Source organism: Xenopus tropicalis, chromosome 5, assembly GCF_000004195.4.
Source record: "Xenopus tropicalis strain Nigerian chromosome 5, UCB_Xtro_10.0, whole genome shotgun sequence".
Classification (NCBI taxonomy): domain Eukaryota; kingdom Metazoa; phylum Chordata; class Amphibia; order Anura; family Pipidae; genus Xenopus; species Xenopus tropicalis.
In genome coordinates this window covers 5,955,250-5,967,297 of record NC_030681.2, presented here as the reverse complement: position 1 = coordinate 5,967,297, position 12,048 = coordinate 5,955,250, and the positions used below count along the sequence as shown (strand labels likewise).

At 44.3% G+C, this 12,048-nt stretch overlaps 1 protein-coding gene across 1 annotated transcript in view; it reads right to left on the bottom strand.

Moving 5' to 3' along the window:
* Positions 1-12,048, bottom strand: part of ppp1cb (protein phosphatase 1, catalytic subunit, beta isozyme) — a 35,991-nt gene that overhangs the window by 6,989 nt on the left and 16,954 nt on the right. The window contains 3 exon segments of the mRNA NM_001011467.1: positions 2,572-2,676; positions 3,516-3,746; positions 10,327-10,458. Coding sequence (NP_001011467.1) covers positions 2,572-2,676; positions 3,516-3,746; positions 10,327-10,458 — 468 coding nt within the window.

Here is a 12,048-nt window from a genome sequence, read left to right as displayed (position 1 = left end):
TGCCTATAAGTTTGGCAATATGAATAGAGTGCATGGGAGATTAAGTGCTGATAAATATACAATATGAATGTGTGTGACACAAATCTACAGCTTAGTAAATGAAATGCACTAATTGATGCACTAATGAGACTGGTGTGTGAGCTCACAGTAAGTGCAATCCGGCAAAGCTGAGCCAGTCCCTATGCCTGTACACAAGCAGCTTTATAAAAACTCTTATAGAATAAAAGGAACGTCAAAAGGAAAGGCAACAAGGTGAGGATATAAAGCAGCGCTGTTCAACCCTTTCCATGGGGTAAGCCTGCATAAATAATACTGTGCAATGAGGTATGTGTGGCCCCCGGGGCAATACTAATCCCTCTAAAATCTACGCGGGGGCCCCAGGGATAAACAACACTGTTATACGGGGACAGAAGGAGAATTGACACAGAGTTTCCATTACAAGTTTCAATCCCACAGCCATAAAATCCTCAGGCCTGACAGCAGCAAGATTAAGCCTGCCCTCCCCCAGTATGTGCTGTAATAAATCATCAATAGGCTTTACACAAACAATGAGTGTGATCCAGTTGGACCAGTCCTGCCACATAGAGCCCAGACTGGGGAAACCACACACATTTACCTGCTCAGCAACCGGTGCCCAGGCTGAGCCGACTTACTGCACCCAAAACTATCCAGTTTGCCCATAGCCTGTACAGGGAGATACCATAAAACTGGCACATAGGGATTCCCCTCTACTAAGCACAATTCAGCAGGAACAGCCCCCTAAGTTTGCTCATAGCCTGTACAGAGAGATACCATAAAACTATGGCACGTAGGGATTCCCTTGTACTAAGCACAATTCAGCAGGAAAAGCCCCCTAAGTTTGCCCATAGCCTGTACAGAGAGATACCATAAAACTATGGCACATAGGGATTCCCCTGTACTAAGCACAATTCAGCAGGAACAGTCCCCTAAGTTTGCTCATAGCCTGTACAGAGAGATACCATAAAACTATGGCACATAGGGATTCCCCTGTACTAAGCACAATTCAGCAGGAACAGCCCCCTAAGTTTGCCCATAGCCTGTACAGAGAGATACCATAAAACACACACATAAATAAGAGGGCCAGCTGTTAAATAATTGTAAATACCAAATTCTTTTATTTCACCATCTCACAGTGATTCCAATGTTTTGATCCCACCAGGAGATTGTTATATTAAATTTATATATCACCAGCTAGATGACAGCAATTTATCGTAGCTATCCCTTTACACCAATTCCGGTTGTTTCTAAACTATGGGATTGGACAATGACAGACTGTGTTTTGTAACCAAGGCGAAATGGCCAAAAATTCCTTACCATAGTGAGTAATGTAAATCGGAGGTAAAACACTTAAATCGCAAAATGTAAAAAATGCTCAAATATTTGTAAGGCGGCATTTTGCACAATTACTCAATTTAAGTGGTTTAAACAGGTTGTGTAATTTATACAACCTGCTACGGGTTCAGAATCTGTGCATCTGTCATTGCCCTAAAAGGCCACATAAGGTAAGATCGGAGCCTCTGGATAAGCCTGTGAGCTTGAGGGTCAGTTATGAGATCTGAAATAAGGGGATATTTGCTCACACAGTATATGAGGCAAAGGTTATATAAGCACAGCCTAAAGATGGCCATACACGGGGCAATTTTAGCTGCCGATTTGGCAGCTTACCTGCCCATGTATGGGCACCACTAACAGGCCTCCCCGACATCTGGCCTGAAATTGGGCAAATCTCTATGGGGCAGGTTTGATTTTTCCGTTGGATCGGGGACAGCATTGGCTCATTGATGCAGTCACTGAACCAACAATGCCTATTCCCACTATTTTAACTCAATCGTTAGGCCCTAGAGTCAAAAGATCGAATAAAAGTGGCCATACACGGGCCGATTCTAGCTGCCGATATCGGTCCCTTACACCAATTTGGCAGCTTATACCCGTGTATGGGCACTACCGACGGGCCTGCCCAACAGATATCTGGCCTGAAATTGGCCAGATATCAATCGGGCGGGTTTGAAAATGTAGTCGGAACGGACTGCGCTTATACCCGCCATTCTAATTCGATGGTTTGGCTCCAGGGCCAAACAAACGAATTAGGCCAATATCACCCACCCATAGGTGGGGATATTGGGAGAAGATTTGCTTGCTCAGTGACCGTGCCAAGTGAGCGGATCATGCAGTTTATAGCCACCTTTAGAAAAAACACTGCTTAACACTATGCAAGGCTCAAAAGAAACAAAGTCTAGCCTGGATGTTACCTATATTTATGATGCAGGGCACAGGGTGGTAGTACTGGTACCATTACTAAATAACACGGCTGACCAGTACAAAGCCATCAGGTTACAGCCTGACTCTCCGGCACAGACACATATTATAGAGCCTACAGCTAAACACGATGGAATTAGGACAAGTATTTGGCTGTAGGCAACATCCAGCTATACCGACAGTGAATAACTGCCCCGAGGAATCTAACAGATTTCTAGCAATATTTATAAGATACATATACATGACATATATGTCACAAAAGGGCCCTGCCAGTCAGTTACAAAGATGGCGTACCTCCATGGCAACAGAAAATCTTTTCATCCACGATGGCAGCGATAGGCAGGCAATTGAAGCAGTCTGTAAATGTCTTCCACAGTTTAATGTTAAACCTCCGTTTGCCTAGAGAATGGGAAAAGCAAAGGAAGGAGTTGAGCTTCACACTTCAAGGAATGGTAAACATGATATAAAGAAAGAAAAAACTATAAATACATCACACCCCTGCCACAAAATGATCTCATGTTTTTTTATTTCTAAATGACACTGTTACACAACAAATAATCAATTCCCTCTGCCATTTAACCTTTTATTCTTGAACCAACAAATGTATTTGTAGCTGTAATATTGGTGTGTAGGCGCCATCTGCTGCTGGGGGGGGGGGGGGGGGGAGGATATCACTCCAACTTGCAGCGCAGCAGTAAAGTGTGCCTGAGTCTGAGCTTTCAGCCAGCACTACACATTAGAACTGCTTTCAGCTAACCTACTGTTTCTCCTACTCCCATGTAACTGGAGGAGTCCCAAGCCGGACTTGGATTTCTTACTATTGAGTGCTATTCTGATACCTACTGGGAGCTGATATTTTGCTCCCTTCCCATTGTTCTGCTGATCGGCTGCTGGTGGTGAGGGGGGGGGGATATCACTCCAACTTGCAGCGCAGCAGTAAAGTGTGACTGAAGCTCATTGCAGCACAGAAAATACAAACAGCAAAACAAGGTTATTCAAAGCAAACTAAACCAAGTTCCTTTTAAAGTACAACTACTGTACAGTTGCACTGAGATTTGACCAAGTAAACTGGATTATAAAAATTAGAATTGGTGTGAGCTATATGTGAAAAGAGACGGTACAGCTGACCACTAAAATCTGTAGGAGGGGGTCCTCATTATCATATCACCAACAAACATCCCACAATGGCTACGCAGTCGTTGGCACTGTCCAGGGAGCCCAGTGTGGGACACACTCACATTCATCGTAGAACCCGTAGATCCGGTTGATGCTCGCACACTCATGGTTCCCTCTGAGCAGGAAGAAATTTTCTGGGTATTTGATTTTATATGCCAGCAGCAGGCAGATGGTTTCCAGTGACTGCTTCCCTCTGTCCACATAATCCCCCAGGAAGAGGTAATTGGCTTCTGGCGGAAAGCCCCCGTATTCAAACAGCCGCAGTAAATCCGTGTACTGTCCGTGGATATCACCTGGAGATGGGAAGGGAAAGGGAAAGGCTTGGTTATACACAGCTGGAACCAATACAGGTATCAGAGCGCTGCAGGTCCAGCACTACACATTAGAACTGCTTTCAGCTAACCTATTGTTTCTCCTACTCCCATGTAACTGGAGGAGTCCCAAGCCGGACTTGGATTTCTTACTATTGAGTGCTATTCTGATACCTACTGGGAGCTGCTATCTTGCTCCCTTCCCATTGTTCTGCTGATCGGCTGCTGGGGGTGAGGGGGGGGGGATATCACTCCAACTTGCAGCGCAGCAGTAAAGTGTGCCTGAGTCTGAGCTTTCAGCCAGCGCTACACATTAGAACTGCTTTCAGCTAACCTATTGTTTCTCCTACTCCCATGTAACTGGAGGAATCCCAAGGCGGACTTGGATTTCTTACTATTGAGTGCTATTCTGATACCTACTGGGAGCTGCTATCTTGCTCCCTTCCCATTGTTCTACTGATCGGCTGCTGGGGGTCAGGGTGGGGGATATCACCCCAACTTGCAGCACAGCAGGTCTATCAGAGCACAGGTCACATGGCTGTGGCACCCTCGGAAATGAAGAATATGGCTAGCCCCATGGGAAAAACAGATTACAATGCAGGATTCTGCTGGAGAATGTCTATTAACTGATGGGTTGTGAAAATATTTTGTTTTCCTGTGACAGTATTGCTTTAAGGCCCTGGAAGAGTGCACTTAATTGTATCTGCATGGAATCTACAAGCCAGGCACCACCCATACACATGAAACCTGTGAGCCTGTGCCAGGGAGAGCCAACTGACACCCTGCAGGACAGAGATCACACACTACTGGTACAGACTCAGCAGTCACATGAGCCAGGGATATGTATGACACAGTGACATGGCTGGCCCCTCCCATCTCTAGTGTTTGAGGCAATTATATAATAGCACAGGGCTCAGCACTGCCATTTGGCCGATTGTTTATTGACTGACGCCATGCCAGCGTGTTGATTTAGGATTCTGAAAAAATAGGCACGAGTGCAAATGTTTCACAGGAAAAATGATTTTCATAAGGACAGAAAGCGGCTGTGTCACCAGCGCAGGGCAATGGGGTAGGGGGCAGATCAGAGCTGTAGGGATGGTTAAATGATTCCCTTTTCTCTGTAATAATAAAACAGTACCTGTACTTGATCCCAACTAAGATATAATTACCCCTTATTGGGGCAGAACAGCCCTATTGGGTTTATTTAATGGTTAAATGATTCCCTTTTCTCTGTAATAATAAAACAGTACCTGTACTTGATCCCAACTAAGATATAATTACCCTTTATTGGGGGCAGAATAGCCCTATTGAGTTTATTTAATGGTTAAATGATTCCCTTTCCTCTGTAATAATAAAACAGTACCTGTACTTGATCCCAACTAAGATATAATTACCCCTTATTGGGGCAGAACAGCCCTATTGGGTTTATTTAATGGTTAAATGATTCCCTTTTCTCTGTAATAATAAAACAGTACCTGTACTTGATCCCAACTAAGATATAATTACCCCTTATTGGGGGCAGAACAGTCCTATTGGGTTTATTTAATGGTTAAATGATTCCCTTTTCTCTGTAATAATAAAACAGTACCTGTACTTGATCCCAACTAAGATATAATTACCCCTTATTGGGGGCAGAACAGCCCTATTGGGTTTAAGTAATGTTAAAATGACCTGTACTATGGCAGTTGGGCGTTATTTGTGACTAGTTGCTACTGACCGCTGTACTTATATTTTGCCATTTGCTGCTCTGTGGGTCCTGACTACACGTATTATTACTATTTAATCCCCAGTCAATGTATAGTCACATTCAGTAAGTCTGTAAATCCTACTAATGAATGATGCTACAGGGAAATGGTGCCACCTTAAAACTACACGAGTCAAGTTTTGGCAGCAGAGCTCACAAGTTTACATCACACGGTGTAACAAGATTCCCATTGGAGGAGACAGGATTAAGGCAAGGGGTACTACTGTGACGCCAAGCACAAGAGCTGGATGAGTAAGTAACATGGAAATAAACTCCTGCAGGTCACATTTACTGCTCTCTGATCTATTCCGGTCAGATTCCAAAGGGCACCCAGGCCTGTAGGGTGGCATGACTCTGTCCTTCCCTCCCACCCCCGAGACAAGGGCACCGAGTCAGTAACTTCTAAGGTTGGCTGGGAAATGAGTAATGTTATTCAAGAGTCAGAACCAGCAGTGCAGAAAGGAAAAATGTAGCAGAAGTCAGCACTGAATGCTTATTAGTGTAACTGCACTGCTGGTTCTGACATATGAAATAATGTAGTGGGCAACTTCAAAACCACATAAATGTACGTTCAGTGCTTATTCCAGCCCTGGATAATAACAGTGTTTTCATATCCAATCAGAGACTGTCACCTTAATGCTTTTATTTTGTAGTCAAGGACCAATAATATGAAACAGATATTTATACAGGAGATGATGAAGCTCCTTTTTGAAGGGACAATTAAATAACTGACACTGTGACTTCCCCTCTGACCCCGGGGATGTCACACAGGGATGTGCTTTGTAGCAATTTACATGGGGGCTATTTTCAACGGAATAATGGATAAAACAGCCATTTATCAAGCCAGGCACTGTATGCCACAACCCTATTCTCATTGCATTTGCCTAGAGCACCTCTAATCAGACGATTAATAGGTAGCATCGAACCATTTAAAGGGAAAAAAAAACCAAAAGAATGTATTGCCAAATAGGTGACCTTAAATCCACAACTATTTTTATTACTACTGTTATTGTTACTATTTCTATGTAGAAATAATGCAGAATTTACCAAGGGAGACCACTGCACATCAGCTACACATTCATACTGGCAGGAGGATTTCTCTTTTCGGAGTTACATGCCCTTTACCTTCACTATCAACACCCAGGTTTAACAAGGAAACCAACAAGGAAAGGACTAGTGTATATAACCCTGGGGAATGTAGGAGACAGCATAGGGAAGCAGTTGGTTCCTGACCCATACAGTTCCCATTACACATTCACTACTGCTCCCCTATACCTTTTATTGTTTTTATTTTGCATTTAGTATAACAATGTACAAAGGTGCACCTTTTGGGGTGTCCGATGGTGCCAGCTAAGTATGTGATAGTAACAAACATAAAAAAGGGGGGGGGGGGAGAAAGGGAAGGGGATAAGAAGGTGAGGGTATGACCGGTTAGCTTGGGAAATAAGTTCTTGTGGGTATTTATTTGTCGGTCCTCAGTTTTGTAGGTTTAGGTTCAGGTCTTACTTTTGAAAGTATAGGGTTTTTTTTTTTTGTTTTTTTTGGAGGTATCCTTTGAAGCTGTTGTGGTAAGTTCTATTCCGTGTTTATATTTTGATTATTTCTCTAGTTCAATGGGCACAAAGTCAGACAAAATAGTGTATGTTCCTTTAAGAGGTATCGTTGGCAGATCTGTGGCGAAGGGCTAAGTATAACAGATGGCAATATACTATGGGGAAAAAGCACCAATCAGGAAGGGACCATCACAGATCCCACCATGGACAGGGTTTGGCCCCACCCCAACGGAGCTTTGGTGCTGGAGAAGGCAATGATACAGGGAATGCAGTAGAACACCAGGCCCCATACAGTGTGGATTCAGAATGTCCAGACACAGAGGGATGATATGAGAGATGATTTGGCACAAATGATTGCTTGGACAGTCTGGGCATCCTTTCCCTATATCTCCAGAAAATCTGATGGTAAAACAGGCTTGTGCGGCCAACATACATCCCACCTCTCCCCTCAGACCCCAGGGCTGTGGTTCTTAAATAGTGGCGCTGCATCAGAACCGTCACTAGGATGGATACGTCTGAAGGGAAGCCTTTGATTTGGAACATAAATCTGCAGTCCTAGATCCTGGTTTTCCAATTACCTGTAACCTTGTCATTAGCCAAGGGCACCTCAGAACAAATGTTGGACCTCAAAGAGTAGAGCAGCATTCTCTCCCTCCCACCCACCCAAACATGGCTGCCCTGATGCTCCAGCTGTCACAATACTCAGTGGGAGAGCAGCAAACACACACAGAGGAACTATCTGAGCCTGGGTTGTCGGAGGAACCGACCAAGGGAGAGGATCAAATTAAACACACAGGGCCCTCTGGGGGTAAATTTCCATTTAGATTGAGAGTCCAACAAACGCTATTGGTGGACTTAATCCAATGGCACAATCATTCCATCATGTTCCAGTGCCACAACCCATTCACAGCCCCAGGTCCATGTTACAGTGGGCAAAGACATTTTGCCCAAAATGCAAATATAACAGATAGCAGTAGGTTTCCTTATGTTGTAGGGCTGCTGAATACAAGTTACATCTGCTTTGGGCGCTACTAACATCCAGGCTGGCTCACCCATACAGGGTCTGCATAGAGCTGATAGAACTGCTTGAGAGGCCAGCCAATATAACTGGTAATTAAAGGACATGTCAATGCCAAAAATAACCCAAAGACCATTACAAATGTGTTATGAATGTATATTGCAAAGTTGCTTAGAATTATATTTTCTTTTATTAAGCAAAAAATTGTTTTTGGGATGGATATGTCCTTTATGGCAATTTCAGGAATTGCAGTCTCTTAGCTGTATACTTCCCAATATAAGTTATTAGTCAATGTAAATGTTACTGAAAGCAGTCACTGTTTATAAACTCTCCACTACTGGCTTTGACTCTTGAAACTATGTAGCAGAAGCCATTAATAGGCGTTACTGGAGGAGGGTTGGTTTCTGCCATATTGTTTCAAAAGTCAGACGCAGAGAACAGGAAGGATGGACACTACTTTCAATTGCAGCCTTACCTGCATCCAAATTATCTTTAAGAACTGGAATAATTGCAATGTGAATGGAGCAGAATTCCTTGTGGGACGACAGACGGGGCTTTGTACATGCTCGGTGCTGAGCAGATAAACGAGCCGCCCTCTGAGAGCCCTAGGTGGCTGCTGACACACGGCCAAATAAAACACCCGCTGCTTCTTACTGTATCGAGGCCTGTGTGTGAGCAGAGCCGGCAGAACAGGGGACACTCACATACACAGAGGCAAAATATACATATCATTCAGCTTCTCCTCAAGCACAAACAACGCCGGCAGTCAGGCAGATATTGCCCAATACTCTCCTACTAAGGGTAAAACGGATTGTGTCATAACAGCTGAAAAACAGGTGCGGCCTAATGTGGGTGCCAGCAACACCCACATACAGTCTGTATACCTATACCCTAATTCCTGTATGTTTGCAGTGATAAATAAATACTGTAGGTTGTCCGGTCTAGGTAAAAGGATAGCTGATCATCATGTGTCAGCGGCACTGCACATGCTCAGTTTGGAGGAGGTGCTTACTGGGCATGCTTGGCGATGATCAAGACACAAAGTAAATATCCAAATGGTGGAGGTCAAACAGACCATGGGGGGGGGCAGAGATGGAAAAAGCATGATTCATAGGTCATAGAAGGGGTGGGGCTTGCGAGAGAGTAGGAAAAGTTTTGTTATAATTAGGCTGGTTGGATCAAGGGTGTGGCCATGTGTGCAAGGGGGTCCAGGTGACCAGTGGGCTAATAACGTGGGTCCCCTGGGGGGAGGTGCCTGCTATCTTAGTATTTTAGAGCCCAAGGATTACTGATGGCAGCCCTGAGGATAAGTAGAGATTAAAGCAGATTCCAAACACTTAATATCTGCTCATTTGGCAAGGCTGACATTTGCCCACCAATACACTGGGTCAAACTGAGATGATTCAGTCAACAATCAGTTAACAGTAGCCTAGCAACACCAGCCTCACCCAGTAATATTTTCTAACTTGCCTAAGATATCTGGCTGATTTTTTAAGGAGATATTGGATGGGCAGGCTCTTGGACTGTCCCCATACACAGGCGAATAAAGGTCCCCATACACGGGCCAATTCCAGCTGCCGACATCAGTCCCTTCGAGAGATTCGGCAGCTAATCGGCCCATGTAGGGGCACCAACGACGGGCCTGCCCGACCGATATCTGGCCTGAAATCAGGCAGGTTAAAAAATCTAGTCAGACGGGGACCGCATTGGCTCGTTGATGTGGTCCCCGAACAGACTTTGCCTATGCCCGTCGTTATAATTCGATAGTTTGGCCCCAGGGCCAAACGATCAAATTAGCCTGAATTCTCCCGATATCCCCCACCTACGGGTGGGCTATATCGGGAGAAGATCCACTCCACAAGCAAGTGGATCTGAAGGTGTATGGGCACCTTAAGCCTTAACCTTAAAGGAACAGTAACGCCAAAAAATAAAAGTGTATAAAAGTAACAATATAATATACTGTTGCCCTGCACTGGTACAACTGGTGTGTTTGCTTTAGAAACATTACTATAGTTTAGTAAACAAAGCTGCTGTGTAGCCATGGGGGCAGCCATTCAAAGGAGAAAATGCACAGAATACATAGCAGATAACCGATAAAACACCATTATATTGTACAGAGCTTATTGGTTACCTGCTATGTAACCTGTGCCAATATCTTACTCTGCAGTACAGTTAATTCCAGAAGCAACATTTCTCAAATTTAATGACATTCTCCCTTGAGTCCAGGTTAAGTCAGTCCAAACTTACCACAGATCTTCAGCGGAGCTTCCAACTCCAACAGGATTGGCTGACTGAGGAAGATCTCCCGGGACTTTATACAGAGCCCTCGCACTTCTGCCTCTGTCATCTGCACAATCTTCCCTGGGCGGCATCCTCGTACTGCAGGGGAAAAAAAAAAAAATATCTGAGGTTACACTTGGGGCCCAAAAAACAGCAAGACAATAAAACTGCATCTTTTCATAGAGAAAAGTAGGCTACAGCCATCCAGCAAAGTATAAATAGGGAGAATATAGTCTGCGGGTTCAGTCTTTAGCTTCATTTCATATCCGTAATACTGCTTGGTCTGTCATCTGCTTCCCAATTTGAACTTGGCAGCTCCAGGTTGGTCTGTCAACTCCCAATCATAATCAGCTTAGAAGGAATTCGGCAATTATACCCCCGAGCGTTACCTGTGGGGCTTCTGCCAAAAAGGAACACTTCCAGTCAAGACTGACTGGATAACAGGGATACTTGCAGTTTGGCATTAATAAAAGTACTATATGTAATACTAAGCCAACTTGAATGTAATTTAGGTACATGTACCTCCAGTCATAACAAACCCTGCTTATTCAGACAATGCATTAGGCAGCCATTAAGGGCACAAAGATCAAAGGCTGAACTGAGAATGCACTGCTGTACCGACAAAGGAACCCACCGTGTTGCTATTAACTATACAGAGCTGTGTTCCAAAATGTATTTCAAGAGAGCGGCCATCAAAAAGCAGCAATAATTAATGGGAACCACTCAGAAAATCAGCTTTGAAGATAAACAATCGGGCTCTGAGGTTGGCTGGCTCTGTGTATAACCAAAGGGGCAGGAGTTTGGATATTGCGGACATTTTGCAGCACCCTTAAAATAGTGCACCCCAATTTCAAACATACGTACAAAGAAATACGTAAATGACATCAAATACAGCGGCACTAAAGTCTCCCTTATATTATATTATAACTAGAAACAGCTGTACATTTGGGCTCTGCAGCAGTGCCAGAAGGATGCCAGGCTGACTCCCGTTACCCATGCCCACTACATACCAACAGCTCAGTTAAAGGAACAGTAATACCAAAAAATTAAAGTGTATAAAAGTTATTACAATATAATGTACTGCTACTCTGCACCGGTACAACTGGTGTGTTTGCTACAGAAACCCTACTATAGTTTATATAAATACCCTGCTGTGTAGCCCCGGGGGCAGCCATTCCTGCACTGGTACATCTGGGGTGTTTGCTACAGAAACCCTACTATAGTTTATATAAATACCCCGCTGTGTAGCCCCGGGGGCAGCCGTTCCTGCACTGGTACAGCTGGGGTGTTTGCTACAGAAACCCTACTATAGTTTATATAAATACCCCGCTGTGTAGCCCTGGGGGCAGCCATTCCTGCACTGGTACATCTGGGGTGTTTGCTACAGAAACCCTACTATAGTTTATATAAATACCCCGCTGTGTAGCCCTGGGGGCAGCCATTCCTGCACCGGTACAGCTGGGGTGTTTGCTACAGAAACCCTACTATAGTTTATATAAATACCCCGCTGTGTAGCCCTGGGGGCAGCCATTCCTGCACTGGTACATCTGGGGTGTTTGCTACAGAAACCCTACTATAGTTTATATAAATACCCCGCTGTGTAGCCCCGGGGGCAGCCATTCCTGCACTGGTACATCTGGGGTGTTTGCTACAGAAACCCTACTATAGTTTATATAAATACCCCGCTGT